The 18,405-nt window shown below is 45.6% G+C and overlaps 1 protein-coding gene across 2 annotated transcripts in view; it reads right to left on the minus strand.

Annotated features, from left to right (window-relative positions):
* Positions 1 to 18,059, minus strand: part of SPOCK1 (SPARC (osteonectin), cwcv and kazal like domains proteoglycan 1) — a 558,971-nt gene extending 540,912 nt beyond the window's left edge. Inside the window, exons 1-2 of one of the 2 annotated variants that reach the window (XM_060296242.1) lie at positions 17,876 to 18,059; positions 17,100 to 17,285 (exon numbers count right to left, since the gene is read on the minus strand). In XM_060296242.1, the coding sequence (XP_060152225.1) occupies positions 17,100 to 17,285 (186 nt within the window). In that variant the 5' untranslated portion in view covers positions 17,876 to 18,059. The remainder of the gene's footprint in view (positions 1 to 17,099; positions 17,286 to 17,875) is intronic. The other variant, XM_060296241.1, reaches the window with a different exon arrangement.
* Between the last annotated feature and the right edge of the window lie 346 nt (positions 18,060 to 18,405).

Genomic DNA, 18,405 nt, shown 5'->3' on the forward strand with positions numbered 1-18,405 from the left:
TTCCTTAAATGAATGATGAAAAGAATGACCCCCGCATATGCCCCTCACCCTCTGCCTCATCCACCTGGACTACACCTCACATTAAAAAATCATCCTCATAAAAGAAACAACCGTATCTCTAAGGCCAGCATTTTGCAACCTTGGTACTGTTGACACTGCGGGGTAGGGGGGCGTGCAGGACGTCATGTGCATGGTAGGACATTTAGCAACATTCCTGGCCTCTACTCACTAGATGCCAGTAGCACGGTCCCCCCCCCCGCACCCCACCCCCAGTTGTGGCAATCAAAAATATCCCCAGGGGCTTCCCTGGTGGCGCAGTGGTTGAGAGTCCACCTGACGATGCAGGGGACATGGGTTCGTGACCCGGTCCGGGAGGATCCCACAGGCCGCAGAGCAGCTAGGCCCGTGAGCCATGGCCGCTGGGCCTGTGCGTCCAGAGCCTGTGCTTCGCAATGGGAGAGGCCACAACAGTGAGAGGCTCGCGTACCGCAAAAAAAAAAAAAAAAAAGTCCCCAGACATTGCCAAACATCCCCTGGGGGCAAACTCTTCCCTAGTTGGGAATCACTGCTCTAGGCCTGTAGACAGCTCCCAAAGAGCTGACAGATGCAGAGGACTCATGTTTCCCATCTCCTGCACGATGCTGAGACAGCAGCCAGGGGAAACCCTTCTCCCTGAGGCGAGTGCACCAGAAGGCCTGAGGTAGGAGGAAATACTGGCTAATGAAAGTCAGGCAGATGTCTTGAACACAAATGAAGACTGAGATGGGGGCCCCAGCTTTGTCTGTATTCAACAGGAGAAATCATTTCACCATCAGGCTGGGAATGAAGTGGGTTCCTAATGATCTCCTCTCACCCTCGTCCAACACAAGGGTATGAAAACCTCTACACGTTGTAGCAGTAGCAGGGGATCTGTCAGTAGCAATTTCACTTAGAATCAATTTCACTTAGAATCAGACTTGGAGCATCTGCTCCTGCCCCTAATTAGGAACAAGGCTGGGATTTGTTAATATCTCCACAAGTTTAATGTCTCCACAACAAACTCAGGAGGAATCAGAGAAACATTCCTGCGACTTGGGACTCTTGCAGGCATCATCTTACCTGTATTAACTCAGTACCTGCACATGTCTTGGCATGTCAAGCTTCTATCACATTCTCCTTCTTTACCAAAAAAACCACTAATAGCCAATGCTGGCAAGGGTGCAATAAAACGTACCTTCCATAATTCTGGGGGTAGAATCAATACAACATGGTAACATACACCAATGGCCTTTGAAATGCAATGTCAGTACACCACGTATCTCTACTTCTGGGAATATAGGGTAAGGAAATCTAACTGTTGAAAGGTTCATATGCCCAAATGTTCATCATATAATTATTTACATTAAGGAAAAATGGAAGCAACCAATTGGTTACTGTCAGATATTTTAGTCTGGTATATGGCAGTATGTACAGTCAATGGACTAATATATACCATTAAAATGTCATTTACAAACAACAGTATCATGCTATACTAAAATGTTTATGCTGTGTCATTAAATGAAAAAGAGACAGAGAGAAAAAAAACCAAATCATATTAACAGCATGATATCAACCATGAACTTTAAAACTGACATTAAGACTTTGGGAAGCAAATAGACCTCCCCCCCCCACACACACACACACACACACACACACACACACACAAATTTTAACAGTGACTGCATATGGGAAGGAAGTAAATTATTTCTCTTTTTCTATATCATCTAAATCCTCTTTCCAAATTAGCTCTTTCAACTAGGAAAAGAACAATTTAAAGTCAAAAGAACAAAATTCACAATAGAGCATAAATATATCCCTTCCATATTCCCTTTAACTTAGTTTTCCCCCCAATGTTACAAAAGAACATTCTGTAAGTTTAAGGTACACAAGTGATTATTTGATTTACGTATGTACTGTGAAATGATTACCAACCATGATAAAATTAGTTAACACAACCATCACCTCATATAATTACCACTTTGATGCTGTTGTTATGGTGAGAACATTTAAGATCTACTCTCCTAACAAGTTTCAAGTATACAATACAGTATTTTTACCTATAGTCACCATGCTACACATTAGATTCCCAGAACTTACTTGCCTTATAACTGGAAATTTGTACCCTCTGACCAACATCTCCTTATTTCCTCCACCCCCTGGCAAATACCACTCTACTCTCTGTTTCTATGAGTTTGGTTTTTCTAGACTCCACATAAATGATACCATACAGCAATTTTCTTTCTCTGACTTTTACGTCACTTAGCATAACACCCTCAAGGTTCATCCATATTCTCACAAATTGCAGAATTTCCTTCTTTTTCATGGTTGAATAATATTCCATCATGCATATATCCCATATTTTCTTTATTCATTCATGTATCTAGGGGCACTAAAGTTGTTTCTGTGTCTTGTTGTTTGTAAATTGTAGCAAATAATGCTACAATGAACGTAGACGTGCAGATATCTCTTCAAGACAGTAATTTCCTGTGTTTTCATGTAGGAGTTTTATGGTATCGGGTCTTTTTTGTTGGGGGGGTTTATAGTTGCTTTACAATGTTGGGTTAGTTTCTGCTATACAACAAAGTGAATCAGCTATGTATATAAACATATCCCCTCCCTCTTGGACCTCCCTCCCTCCCTCCCACCTACCCCCATCCCAACCATCTAGGTCACCAGAGAGCACCGAGCTGAGCTCCCTGCACTATACATCAGGTTCCCACTAGCTATCTGTTTTACACATGGTAGTGTATAATTGTCAATCCCAATCTCCCAATTCATCTCACCCCCTCTACCCCGCCCGCCATGTCCACATGTGCATTCTCTACATCTGCATCTCTATTCCTGCCCTGCAAATAGGTTCATCTGTACCATTTTTCTAGATTCCACATACATGCATTAATATACAATATTTGTTTTTCTCTTTCTGACTTACTTCATTCTGTATGACAGACTCTAGGTCCATCCACCTCTCTACAGGGAAGAAGCTCCTTGACATTGATCTTGGCAGGAATTTTTTGGATATGACACCAAAAGCACAAGCAACAAAACAAGTGGGACTACATCAAACTAAAAAGCTTCTGCACGGCAAAAGAAACCATCAACAAAATGGAAAGGCAACCTATGAAATGGGAGAAAATACTTGCAAACCTTGTATTGGATAAGGGGTTAATATTCAAAATATATAAGAAACTCATACAACTCAATGACAAAACAAAACCTGATTAAAAAATAGGCTGAGGGGCTTCCCTGGTGGCACAGTGGTTGAGAGTCCACCTGCCGATGCAGGGGACACGGGTTCGTGCCCTGGTCCGGGAGGATTCCACATGCCGCGGAGCGGCTGGGCCCGTGAGCCATGGATGCTGAGCCTGCGTGTCCAGAGCCTGTGCTCCGCAACGGGAGAGGCCACAACAGTAAGAGGCCCACGTACCGCAAAAAAAAAAAAAAAAAAAAAAGCCTGAGGAACTGAATAGACATTTTTCCAAAGAAAACATCTAAATACCCAACAGGTTCATGAAAAGACGCTCAACAACAGTAATCATCAGGGAAATGCAAATCAAAACTATAGTGAGATATTACTGCACACCTGTTAGAGTGGCTATTATCAAAAAAAGAAAAAAAAAACAAGAAATAGCAAGTGTTGGCGAGGATGTGGAAAAAAGGGAACCCTTGCTCATTGTTAGTGGGAATGTACACTGATTCTGCCACTATGGAAAACAGTGTGAATGGTTCCTCAAAAAATTAAAAATAAAACTACCATATGATCTAGCACTCTCACTTCTGGGTATACAGCCAAAGGAAATGAAAACAGGAGTTAAAAAAGATATCTGCATTCCTATGTTTCTTACAGCATTATTCACAATAGCCAAGATATGGAAACAACCTAAGTGTCCATCAACAGATGAATGGATAAAGAAGATGCGGTGTATATATGCAATGGAATATATTCAACCATGAAAAATAAGGGAATCCTTCAATTCATGACAACACAGGCGAAACTTGAGGGCATTATACTGAGATGTCAGAAAGAGAAAGACAAATACCATAAAATGTCACTTACATGTAGAATCTAAGAAAACTAAACTCACAGAAACAGAGTAGAATGGTGGTTACTAGGAGCTGGAGGGTGGGGGAATTTGGGAGATGTCATCAAAGGGTACAAACTTGCAACTAAAAGATGAATAAGTTCTGGAGATCTAATGCACAGCATAGTGATATAACCAACTGTATTATATAGTTTGAAATTGCTAAGAGCCTAGATCTTAAATGTTCTCACCACAAAAAAAATAACGATGATGATAAGTATGTGACATGATAGAGGTGTTTGCTAAAGATACAGTGGTCATCATATGGCAATATATACATGCATCAAATCAACACTTTGGACATCTTAAACTTACATAATGTTACATGTCAACTGTATCTCAATTTTTAAAAAGTGCACATAAACAGGAAAAGAAAAGACAGTAATTTCATGTCCTTCAGATATATTATCAAAAGTGGGATTGCTGGATCATGTGGTAGTTCAACTTTTAATTCTTTTGAGGAACCTTCATGTTCTCCATAGTGGCTGCACCAATTTACAATTCCACCAACACTGCACAAGGGCTCCCTTTTCTCCACATCCTCACCAACACTTGTTATCGCTCGGTGTTTTGATGATAGCCATTCTAACAGGTGTGAGGTGAAAGCACATGTGGTTTTGATTTACATTTCCCTGATAATTAGTGAGACTGAGCATCTTTTCATGTACCTGTTGGCCATTTGTGTATCTTCTTTGGAAAAATGTCTGTTTAGGTCCCTTTCCCATTTTTCAATTGAATTTTTTTTTTTTTTGGCGATTGAGTTATATGAGTTCCTTATATATTTTGGATATTAACCCCTTATCAGATAGATTGTCTACAGATATTTTCTCCCATTCTGCAGGCTGCTTTTTCATTTTGTTGATGGTTTCTTTTGCTACAATCGTTTTAGTTTGATGTAGTCCCATTGGTTGACTTTCACTTTTGTTGCTTATGCTTTTGGTGTCATACTCTAAAACTCACTGCCAAGACCAATGTCAAGGAGTTTTTCCCCCTATGTTTTCTTCCAGGAGTTTTACGTTTCAGGTCTTATGTTTAAGTCCTCGATCCATTCCTAGTTAATTTTTGAGAGTGGTATAAGATAGGGGTCCAATTTCATTTTTTTGCATGCAAATACTCAGTTTTCCCAACACCATTCATGGAAGAGATTATTTTTTCCCAACTGAGCTACGCTAGTTTATTTTTGTCCTTAGCACTTGCAACCAACTGTTGTATCTTAATCTGTGTATTGTTTTTCTCTCTCGACTATAACATAGGCTCCACAAGGGTAGGCAAGTACCTGATACGTAATAGATGCTCAGTACATTTTGGTTGAAATATATTATGAATTAGATTGTGAAATTTGTTTTTAAAGTCTACAATCAGTAAAACAAAAATGTTGCTCCCAGTGAACTTTCATACACTAATGGAGGGAGAGTAACTGGCAGAACCATTTTTGGAAAACTATTTAACCACATCTCTGAACACTGAACATTCACCTACCTTATGAGCAATGGATTCCACAGCTAGGCATGCACCCGAAAAAATGTACACATAGATGCACCAGAAGACATGCCCAAGAAACTGCTATCCCATAACAGCCAAAACCCAGAAACTACCAAAGTGTCCCTCCACAAAAGAATAGGTCAATTAAGTTGTGGAGTATCTACACAGCACTGAGAATGAACAAACTACAGCCACACATAACAATGTATCACAAACTTAACGCTGAGCAAAAGAATCCAGCCACACACAAAAAAAACACATCCTTATGATGCCATCTATAAAAGTATAAAAACAGGCAAAACTAATCTATAGTGTTGTAACTCAGGAGAGCTCTTCCCTGGGAGGGGGACAGGCAGTGAGTGTGGGGCTCACAAGACGGACTTCTCAGATGCTGGTAACATTCTGTCCCCTGACTGGGCTGCTGGATGTATGGTGTGTTCACTGCGTGAGAGCACATCAGGCGGCACCCTCACCCTGCACATCTTCCACTCCAGCGAAACATACTCCCTACCTATGCAGGGCTGCTGAGGACCAGGACTCTTCTGCGATTCCCTCTCCACTCGCTACAGGCCTTGACCTGGAGCCAGGACAAGGCTCAACACATCACGTTTCAGCATTTATACACATCAAGTCCTGTCTCACCTAAATGCTCCACCTCAACTGTATTGACCAACACCCTTTTGTTGCCAGTGTCTGGGTCCTAAACTCAGGCAAAATAGCAGGGGCCGCTCATGTATGTCAGTAAGAGTTGAATTAAGCTCATGTGGCTTGACCACCAGACAGATTCAGAGATGAAGGCTTATGTGACTTTCTCCCAGAAACATGGCCCAGGTCCCAAGGCCTCTGGACATCCAGCTTGCCGGGACTGCTCTCGTCCCTTTGTAGACCAGGCCTTTCCCTTTGCAGAGGAACCCTCAATAGACACCAAGCACCTCTGTTTCTTCTCTTGGTCTTGGACAAGAGGGCTGTAGACTCCAGAGGACAGGGAGGATGCTTTGCTCCCTGCTACATCTTACTTGCCCAGCACAGTGCCTGGTACATAGTAGTCTGGCCAATGAGTACCTGTGATATGAACATATGAATATATGAACAAACAAACAAAACTACTGAATCTGTGCACCAGGCTCTGGTTACTAGAAAGCTGAGGATCTAGGTTCAGGATGACCGTGGAAACAAAGAAATATTTTTTAAAACACATGCAAAGGTCTTTCTGAGGTAGGAGGAACTTTTCAACCACCAACTTAATCTTATAAAAAAATAATAAATCACACAATTTATCTAACACCAGGAAAGACAGCATTATTTTATCTTTACCATGGGTAGCATTTTCACTGTTTCACTCATTTCGTCTCATTCAAGATAGGTGGTCAAAGGTTACAGACCAGGTGCAGAGTCACAGCAAGGCTGACCGGCTCAGATGGGAAGCAATGCCTTGGCCTGACGGAAGTACTGGACACACCAACCCCACCAAAGTCAGAGGAATCAGCATGTCCCATGAGCACAGAAAGACCTGGAAACTTCCCAATTATCCCTTAACAATGGGGCTATTGAAACACTCCAAATAACCACACAAGTCTGTTCAATACACTTAACTACTTTCTTCCTCTTGGCAATAGTTTTGTCAACTGTAGGTGCCGTTAATTAGAGGAAATTCAGCAACACAGAGTAAAGCAAAGTTTGAGAGTTTGTTCAGTGGGCAACAAGGAATACTGCCATGTCCTGTTGATCCTCATAAGTTTTCTAAACTTTGACAAGTCTTTGCTTTCATTGTTCCCTGATCTTTCCAAAATGATCTGGCCAACCAAGCATGAAGATTTACTATACCAAGAAGAGAGCTGCAGGTAGTACCACTGTCCAGTCCATATCCCTCAGACCTTCTCTGTGTTTCCAACTGATAGTACAGTCTTCCCTCTATATCCATGGATACAGAGCCCATGGATATGGAGGGCCACCCGTACTATGCCATTTTATATAAGGAACTGGAGCATCTGTGGGGTTAGGTATCCACAGGGGGGCCTGGAACCAATCTCACGCTGATACCAAGGGACGACTGTGATCTGCATCTCTGTGCCCACCTCCCGTGAGAGTAAACACTGTTTACTACATCCACCATCTTCAATACCCACTTCTCCATAAACCAAAGCCAATGTCAGAGTCAATGGAGTTAATGTCCTTCAGTTCATCTGTGCACAAAACATTATCAATCCTGCTAGAGAAGATGCAAAGTCAGACCAGAGTCAGCTGTGATCAGGCCCCTTTGGAGACAGGAAATTTGCTGAGATGACCACCTGGGAGTTTGTCATGGAGAAGGTCCCACATCAATTCCACCAAGCTCATATGCATAAGCATCCCTGATGCCCTAGAAGCAGTGACAAGTCAAAAGTCATTCTACTCCAGGAACATTTCATGACAATGGCTGCTGCTGAGACCTGTGCACATACACACATTGGAAAGCAAGCTCTTTCCTTCTATTGATGTCAATGGTAGCCCTGTTGACATAAGGGGGAAATACAGCACTCATAATAATTTACTCCACATCTTCAAATGCTCATTTTGTCTAAACTTGTATTATTCACCGGCGCTAACAGTGTTGGCTATTAGGGATGAATAATAATTCTCCAGGGTTTTTCTGAAAATACAGTCTGAGAACCACGTGCATCAGAATCACCTGGATTGCTTATTTAAAATGCAGGTTCCTGGGTGCCACCCTTGACCTATTCAAGACTGCTCTGGACTAGGGGGCTGAGATCTGCATTTTAAACAAGCCCCACCAGTGATTTTTTTTTCAATATTATAAAGGTGTAAGCCTGAGAACTGCTGCTCTAGCACCTTTCTCTGGGCATCTTCCCTTCTGTTTTGGCCATGAAGGGTCATCAGCAACTTGGCCTGGCCTTTCTTAGAACTGAGTTAAAGTGATTCCATTTACATGGTGGAAAAGGAAGGGTAGAGCTAAAATACAAAGTGGAGTCATTTGCTCTCTGCCTGTTTGTTTTCTCCACGCTTTTTCTCTGCAAAGACTGCCTGGAACACCTGCAATAAGTTCTACTTCCCTGTTCCAGTCATAGGCGCCAATGGACTTGGCATAAATTCCTGCTCACCCACCACATAATTATGCTGGGGAATGTTGATGGTGTCTTCTGTAGTGTGACATGTCACAGATCACACAGGAAGAGTTTGCAAATTATTTCAAATAATTGTATAATATGTCCTTCCTTCCTTCCTTCCCCACTGCACCAAAGAAAACTTTGTCCTAAAGGATCAAGGGAGAGGGTCTCCTGAGGGACGTATTTGCATAGAACCCTAAGAAGGGAACCCAGTGAAGTTAATTTGGACATCAGTGTTATCCTTCCAGGAGAGTCCCCAGTAATTCACATCACTAGTCTGTGAATGCACCTTACCTCCTCCCTCAAAATAAATCAACTTCCTGACGTCTGTCACAAGGACATTGGAAGGACCCAGACCCAGGGGCTATGATGCCACATACTGTCCAGCCCTCCAACTGCATGCATGTCTAAACTCTGAGCCTTGTGTGTGGAAATCTTGGTTTCCATCTTTAGCTTCCAAGCCTGGCGTCCAGCTGGTTCTCAGAAATGGTAGCGGGCGGAGGGGGGTGGGGACGAGGGCAAGAAGCAGTCCATATATACCAGTCTTGTTTTTGAAACAGAAACTTCACAGATCACTCTGTCCAAGAAATTCTATGGTACCCTGATTTCTAAAGAGCAGTGGGAACTGTAGGAGCTCTAAAGCCCAGGACACTTGACCACAGAGGGAAGGAGAAACTCATGGGCCCCAGACACCAGAGGAGCAGGAAGTCTTTTTTAAAGGGGGAGGCAGGGCGAGGGCTATTTACACGACAGAGATGTCTGTGCCAGGACCTACAACCAGAAAATTTAAAAAATGAACCACAGAGAACTGCAGACAGCCTTCCAGCCAGCAAGGAATAAAGACAGGCTCAAGGAAAATGGAACCAATTTCCCCAACATTTCTCCAAGACATGAGACAGAAAGCAACATCTATAGCTGTGCGTCAGCAACTCACCCATGCTCCCAGGGCCCAAGGTAAGAGAAGTGACCCTCAGAAATTGTTATCAGAATCACAGGTACACCACTCACTGAAAGATCACGAAAACCCCACAAAGCAGGTAAGAGCATTCCAGTTTTGTTTGTTTGTTTTTGATCACTCCAGTTTTACAGATGAGGAAAGTGGTGCTGTAGCCAAGACCCAAGCTTATTCATGACAAGACTGGACGATGAGCACAGGTGAAGAGGGGCCTCTTCACCAGGAAGAGCTTTGCACAGGTTCAGGGACTGTACCTGAATTGTGAAGGGGGTGAGCTTCTCTGTCAGGCTCACCCTGCCTCTCAACAGCACGGCCCATCTGTTGGTAACCATAATCAGTCAATTGCTAACAGAATGAAAGACACGTGTCAAAAGCCAGCATGACTTACTGGGGCCAGCCCTCTACAAGGGACAGGTCCTCCTCAGCCTGGAGGTGTGCAAAATCCTGGTACGGACTAGTTCACTCCTTCGTTCATTCTTTCACTCAGATTCAATCAAACATTCACTGAGCAGATTTCTGGGCTGGGCTCAGTGGTAAAGGTCTGGGGACAATGAGCTCTGTACATCAGAGCTATAACTAAAAGGAGTTATGAAGTTTGTAAGGTCCTGCTTAGAGATAGGGGTTAGACCAAAAAAAAAAAAAAAAAGATGTTTTTCAATGTGTGTGTAACCTAGAATTTCCACCTACCAAACACTATAATCGCACATGTGCCAGTAATTCTGCAGGCTTTCCTTTCCCAGGGATTCATCGAGAGATGTGCTTAAGTAATCATTCAAATCAGTAAAATGCTAACAGACCACCTACTGTGTGCAAGGCATGATAAGACTCAGGCTCTTACTTCAGGAAGAATACAACTATTAAAGAAGCTAAAATATAAATACATACACCCATAAGTTGAGGAATAATGCATGAAAGTGTAATAAGAGTTGTTAATATTAATAAAAATAATAGCCTCCACTTAATACTTAACACTTAATTGAGTATTAAGCCAGACACTGCTAACAGCTTCACTTATATTAGCCAGTTTACTCTCCACGCCAACCCAGGGAGGCTGATCAACATAGTGGACTCCTGTGATGTTTGCCCACAAGGCATCCATTTCCCCTTAAGAAACTACCCTTTAACCTTCCTTTAACTATGTAATCCAATGCAGTTCCCACCACCATTCTATGCCCAGGTCCCAGGCCCCGCCCCAGGACTAGGCATGTACCCAGGCCCAGACAATTAGCATATATTCTACCAACTTGGCCACAGTGATTTACTGGAGAATGGGTGCATAATACAGGTAAATCTGACAAGTCTCAATTCTGGGAGTTTTGTGGCAATATGGAGACATAAAAACTACAGTATGTTATAAACGTGTAGCTGCCATGAGTCACCACATGGAACTAATCAGCCTGAGAACACAACCAACATGGGGAAATAAAGCCCAAAGATGGGGGTGGGGAGATGGGGAAGTGGCAAGAAAATGATAAACATACACACACAAATCCGGTGGTGCAAGCCGAGCCCATGGATCCAGCCTTATCTAGATGCATAGTTTATCAGTGGAATTTTCAGTTACACAAGTGAGTAAGTTTTCTTTTCCATTTAAGCCAGCTTGGACTAGATTTCAGTCACTTGCAGTTTGGAGTCCTCACCAATATAAAGCGATCATCCCCCACTTACTAAATGAGAAGTCAGGGATTCAGAGAGGACAAACAGCCTGAAACTAAATTAACTGTCTAAGGTTTTTTTTGGGGGGGTTGGGAGGGCACAATGATTGTGTGCACTGAGACCAGAAACCTGCAGAAGAGTCAGCCTGTCAATTGCTCAGAGCCTATTTTTCCCCTTCATCCACCAGTTCCAAGGTGGAGACACGTGAGTCGCCCGGCTATGGTCCCTTTTCTGCATCGTGAGTTTATTTCTTGTTTACCTCTACCCAGAGGGAGTAGTCCTCTAGGGTCCCGGCTCCATCCAGGGGTCTATTAAACTCTTCCTTCTGGACACTGTCTTCTTTCTTAGTAGTGCACAAAAACGGTACACCCTACAATTGACGGCATCTTATATTGGAGGAAATATGACCAAAAACAAATACGTGTAATCTTGCGCAAATTATTCAATGTCTTACAGGAAATTTCTTCCATTTGTAATGATCTCACCTGGGGAGATGAGACCAAGTATGAGCTTGGGTCTGAAGAATTTCCTAAGGAATATAAAGTCACCTCCCCAGGGCTTCCCTAGTGGCGCAGTGGTTGAGAGTCCGCCTACCGATGCAGGGGACACGGGGTCCGGGAAGATCCCTCCGCGGCTGGGCCCGTGAGCCATGGCCGCTGAGCCTGCGCGTCCAGAGCCTGTGCTCCGCAATGGGAGAGGCCACAACACTGAGAGGCCCACGTACCGCGCAGAAAAAAAAAAAAAAGTCACCTCCCCAGAGGAAAGGTAAAATGAGCCATCCTGAAGGTGTTCATGTTTAGATATTGAGTGTGTTTGGTTTGAAATATACTACAATGAGTAAATGAGTAGGAAATGATTATAAAATATTTAACTACTAACATTACTGTGTCTCCCCAAGCGAGATCAAATAGTTGAGCTAATGTTTATGTCCCACTCTTCCAGGGGAGGGGTACAGGTCTGATGATCGATCCATTTGGGACCAGTTCTTGCTTTTGACAATAATCTCATCAGTATACAGGAGAGTACTTATCCTCCTAGCAATCCAGTTCTGCTGAAGCACTGTGGAGGCAGGGTTGGGAGGCCCAGGAGACACAGGGGAACTCAGCCTGGGAGGGTCAACTGGGGCAAAAGCTCTGCCATCCTTGCCAGGCAAAAACTAGGTTCTCTCTACAAGGGCCAACTGAAGGTTAGGACAGAAAATACAAGAATGGTCTTAGGGCTATCAACTTTTAAACTGTCCCTTTATAATGATTCCTGTGAAATAATGATTTCTATCAGTGGTCGTCTAGTACAGGGGATTTAAGATAGTGGGTTCATTAAAGAAAGTCAGGATGACAAACTCATTTAATTCTTCTTGAACCTGTTTAATCAAAATGATTTTCTGCTACTCTCTATTACAAGCCAAGTTTCTGTGGTGACAGATTAATGACTGATCCACTAAGCCACATCACCTCTCTTGTCACCAACCCCACCGACTAAGCCAGCCACCATTCTGTCAACAAGCCTCACTTGCCCTTGAAACTCATTATAGCTGAGACGTTAAGATCAAATGAGCAGATCAGATGCTCACCGCCACCCCAGTTCTGCTACAGAGACCACCAAATCCCACAGCGTGTGCACAAGAAGGAAAAAGCACGTGGGCTGGTCCTGTGGTCTCATTAGAATTACAAACCCAGGTCACTCCAGAGTAAGATAAATGCCAGCCAAGGCAACACTTGAGTCTTCGGGCCTGCTAAAGGTAATTATCCCGGAGTTAAATGTCAGGGCTAATTTCATGAGTGCAAAAGAAAGAAAATGTCATGTTTGGTGTAAGCAACAATATTATTTTAATCAAATCAGAAGCTCATTATTAGCAGAAGATAAGGCCTGATGTGACCCCGACAATAAGCCGTGTCCAGCGCCTGGCTTCCCGCTCCACTCTGTCTCAACCTAAGGCTCTTCACTGATTTCCCTCAGACATAAAGCAGCAAAGACTTGCAGTGTGATACCAGTGGAGGCTCACAGCCAAAATCCACTCTGCTCTTGATGGGCTGCAGTGCAAGAGTCTCGCAAGAGTCTAGAGTCAGACTGCCTGGGTCCAGTCCAGCTGCTCCACAGCCTAGCTCTGTGGGCAAGAGACTTCACCTCCCAGTAAATAAGGACAACAGTACTTCTCTCCCAGAATCGTTATGAATATTAAATGAGATACTATATGTAAAGTACCTTAAACAATGCCTGGCACACTAAGTGCTGGATGAATGTTAGGTATCACCTATTTCTGCAATGTTTTCTTTTTTTTTAATTTCAACCAGCACATATTACCTTTATAAGAAAAAAACTTTAAAAAAGTAACAATAAGAAAGAAATATTGACAGTGTAAGTTAAAGGATTTCATCCAGTAGACAAGTGGTTACCTGAGAGAAGAGATCGCATTTATTTAACTTGCTCACCCTTTTGGCCACTGCCTAGCACATGGTAGACAGTCAAATATTTGCTGGAATGAATGGACGTACAAATGAATGTAGGAATTAACAGAGGAAATTTCCTTAGTAATGGTTATGCAAAGCCAAATGAGATTCAGAAAAAATCAGGAAAACGGTTGTGGCATTCTGACCCCTCAACTTCAAACCACAGAGGATTTTAATTCTGCACACCAGTTGGAGCAGCTGGAGGTGGGAAATTACTGTACAGCTTAAAACAAACATCTGCCTTCTTTATCTTCTCCTTCTTAATACTATATCTGTGCAAAAGTTTGGGTCTCCATCTGGCCAAAACATCCCAACTGCTAGTCTTTATAAAAGAATAATGACCAAACTAACAGGCCACCAGTACACTTAGGAGCAAACACCTGTATGTTGTTATATTCCTCCTGGCTCCATTGCCCCAGGCAACGAGCCACAGAGTAATTGTGAAAGTTTTACTTCTGGAAAGAAGGCGACAGATTATTTGTGTATCTAGAACAACAGGACCTCTTCAAAGCATTAAGTAGGGGCTATCAGGTCATCTCTGGCAACATCACAGCACACTCAACAGGCAGGGGAACACGGAGCACACGGCCCGCCACCATTTCCATTTCAAATTTAGCCAATAACCACCACCAATGGGTATCATCAACTCTCTAAAAGAAGCCCTTAGTTTTCAGTTTCACAAGTTCAAAAATCCCTTCTAAATCTCTCTCCCCCAAATGCAAAAAAAGTGACAAGTCAGGGGAAAGGTAAGAAGTTTTCTTTCACGGTGACTTTCAAAACCAAGCATCATAACAATCTCAGGGCCCGGTCTTTCAAAGTTATCAATGGTTTCCACAAAACTCAAAAACAACAGCAGAGAAGCTGAGCTTTGCTAACCTCAAGTAAGGCCTGGCTCAGTGAAAAATGACCAGGTTGGCTGAGCAATGACACCATTAGCTGGGGCTTTACCGACTGTCCACTGAACTACTGGCTCCTGTAGGAAGCAACTTTTAGTCCTTGGTTCCAGGGGACCGAGGCTCTGTGGTCATTCCAAGTAAAAGGCCCAACTGAAGACACTTAGACTTGGCCTAAAGGAGCATCTAGTTTGCATTTCACAACACTTTAAAGAGGTTAATGGCATTAAATTATGTCTGACCCACAGCTAGCAACAGAAGACTCCAGGAAGCATATAAAATGGTTGATGATTGAAGATATTTGTGATTTTGAAGCATTTTGGATGTTGTTAAAATAGTATGCTGGATTAAGTTATCATTTTAAAAGAATATATGCTGCTAAAAATATTAGTTTAACACCTAAAATTGCTCCAGAAACAAAAAAGCAGTGCATTTGTTAAGCATTTGTTAAGCATTCTGTTAAGCTTTGGACATTTTTACAAGGCGGAACTTCCTAGTCATTCTAAGAATTACCTAGAATGTTCATTTAAAATATGGATTCCCAGCACTCATCCCAGAACTATAGAATCAGAATCTCTGAGGAGGAAGGGGTGAGTGTGGGTGCTACAATTTAACAAGCACCCCAGGTGAGAGCCTCATGATCAGCCGGGTTTGTATCAATAAAAACACTGATCCAAGAATTTAAAATGTCACCATTTGCAAGGAAGATGAGAAGTGAAGAAAAGCCCAATCTTTCAAAATTTAAATCTGAATGGGAAACAAGAATAATTCCATATTTATGATACACCAAGACTAGAAAACCTTGAACAGACACAAAAGCAGAGTAAACCTTTCCATACCCAAAGACCAACAAGCACAGCCGCTTTCCATCTGACCCAGCTGCCACGCGAACCAAGGCTTGTGCAAAGGGGCCCTTGTCCTCCACACCTGGCCCAATTCTCCAGCTCCAGCCGAGTTAAGCATCTGCCCTGTTCCTCAACTCTATCTAAAATGTAATGGCAAAAGAAAGAAAAAAGCAAGATAGTTCCTATCCTATATGAGTCTGGGAATGGAAGCTTCCTTGGGGCACCTTTTGGGCACCTTGGCCATCTTTTTCAGCTGCAGGCAAAGGCAGTCAGTGCAGGGCTCCTTGGAGCGGAACCAAAAGGGGATCGAAGATGGTTAACAGACTAGATCAGGGACAGGAGGACGTGTGGCAGGGATCTCATGGTGCAGGGTGGTGGGGGGAGCAATAAGCCCTCAAATAACTTGTTCAATGAAAGTGTTTAATCGCCTCTTTCAAGGAAAAGACCACCATCAACTAGAGGGAGAGGGAAGAGGAACAGAGAGGAGAGAGATAAGTAAGCCCCCACTCAAGGCCTAGGCTGCTGTGGAATGGGACCTGGAGAGGTGCTCTTTAGAAAGTCCAAGAAGACACCTGGATTCACTGGATTCCTCAGGCCCTCCCTCTGCAAGGACTGGGCATGCCGGGCATGGGGCTAAGAGGAATCCAGTGTAGGAGGTAACTCGCACACATCTCCCACCTCAGGGAGCCCTGTGCCAAGAACAGGGGCTCGGCGGTATGGGTCTCTCCCAAAGGCAGGAGTTCCCGATGTTAAGTATCATCAAAGTTTTTCCTAGTCCCCTAGAAGCGCAAGGCCCCAGCCACTTGGGGCGGCCTTTGAAAGAGCCGGCAGCAGCTCCCACAGCACAGAGGGGATGCCATCTGCTGGAAAGACTGTGTCAGGTGCCTCTCGTCAAGCATCCTCTGGGGCGTACCTGGGGAGCAGCAGCCAGCCTGAGGCAGAAACAGGCAGCAGATTGCCTCTGGGCGCCCAGGAATAACTTTCTCCCCTCCTACAGCTCCCTCAGAGGAGCAATCCTCTGCCACCCAGGCTCCCCCTCACGGCGGTGGACCAACTCCACGAGGTGCCTCCTCCTTTTCCCTTCCCCTAAAGACGCCAAGGGTCAAAACCACCATGCTCCCACCCGACATTTCATCAGGCCTGTGGCCATGACTCTCCGAACCTCCTGGGACACCTGCCTCCCTACTCAATGAGCTGGGCTCACCCCAAACCTCACCTCTGCAGCAGGCATTCTTCTGGAACACCCTAGAGATGGTCTCAATAGCCGCTGCCTAGGGAGGTCTTCCAGGGGGCTTGGCAAAGTCAACCATCAGCGTTAGGAGAGCTCAGAAGCTTCAGGAGCCACTCCCTCCGCAGCTGCTCGCTATTTACACCGTGTTTCGTACAGTCACCTCCCCCAGCCCGACAAATACACACACCTGGGCCACAGGTAACAGGCGGAGAGCATCAAGCCTTCGAAGTTCTCTTTAAAGTTCCTCTCAGGCAAGATGAAGCCCAGGAACCCCGAACCGACAAGCTGCCAGCGAAGTCTGCCCCAGTGCCCTCCCCACCCACTTCAGAGGCCCCCTCTGAGAGGCTCCCCCGCCCCCCGCAGGGCCCGGCGGCGGCTGTACTCACGTCTCGAAAGCGGTTCCAGTACTTGTCCCGGTCGTACTGGGAGACTGTGCTCAGCCACTGGTCATTGTCCAGGAAATTGCCGTTGTTGGGGCCCGCGCCTCCTGCGAGCGCGTCCAGGTGCCGGCTCTCGACCTGGAGGAAGCACCACGCCGCGGCGGCCGCCGCGAGCACCACGATCGCTGGCATCTGCGGGGCAGGGGCAAGCGGGGGCGGTGAGCGGGAGGCCAGGGCGGTGACGAGCCCCGCGCCGGGCGCCCAGGACTGAGCGCCTCCGCCACCGGCCCCCGCTGTCGGCGTGGGGGGATCTCCCAGCAGGGACAGGGTCAGCCCTCGCACAGCGGGGGGGATCTATAGACCTAGGGACCCCGCTCATGAATGGGGGGCTCAGTTACAAATGAAGAGGCTGCGTCACAAATTAGGGGCCGCTATCAAACTACAGAGGACCTTGTCATCTATTCTCCGGGTGCTCCACTGGCCGCCACTCTCGGATAGGGGCTTCAGTACCCCTCCCCAAAAAACGGAGAGCCCTCGATCCGCAAGCGGCACTCCCAGAGACGGTGCCCAGAGCCCCGAGGTAGGGAGACGGGGAAGAGGGCTCCGAGCAGCAGTCCAGGCTCCGGTTGAATGTGGGGGGGTCTCCCCTCGCCCGCCCTGCCGCCTCGGGGAAAGAGGGGCGCGCGGAGATAGCCCCAGGCCCTGACCCGCCAGCCCCCAGGTGGCCGCGGGGAGGTCCCAAGTACGCCAAGTTGGGGCGCGGGGTTCTGTGGGACACGTACCTTGGGGCCCGGCCCGGGTCCCCGCGTCCGAGTTGCTCAAGCTTCTGTGGCGCGGTCGCCGAGAAAGCTGATCGGCGGGCTCGCTCCCCTGCGCTCCTGCTACCCGCCGCCCAGAGCCCTGACGCTTTGTGAGCCTGCAGCGCTCTAGCTCCGCTAGCTCGCAGGCTCGCTCGGGCGCGGCGTCCGCGGGCGGCGGAGCCCGAGCGCACGAGCCGAGGCCTCTGGCGACCCCTGGCGGCTGCGCGCTGCTGTGGGGCGCGCCTGAAAGCCCCGCCGCCCCTGGTCCAGCTGCCAGCGATCTGGTTAGCCACATCTCAATGCAGGGATGAAATAAGCTTTCAGGCCCAAGCTGGTGAGAGACAGCTGAGGAGACTGAGGATCAAGGCCAAGAAGCGGGCCAACGTTTGAGGCATTCTCAAAAGCAAGGTCGTAGGGCCACTTAAGTCAGAATCACCTTGTTGGGGGGAGGGGAGGGCTTCTTAAAAATGGGAATTCCTGGCCCACGCCCCAGACTTGCTGAATCAGCATTC

Source organism: Globicephala melas, chromosome 3 (assembly GCF_963455315.2).
Source record: "Globicephala melas chromosome 3, mGloMel1.2, whole genome shotgun sequence".
In the NCBI taxonomy this organism is placed as follows: Eukaryota; Metazoa; Chordata; class Mammalia; order Artiodactyla; family Delphinidae; genus Globicephala; species Globicephala melas.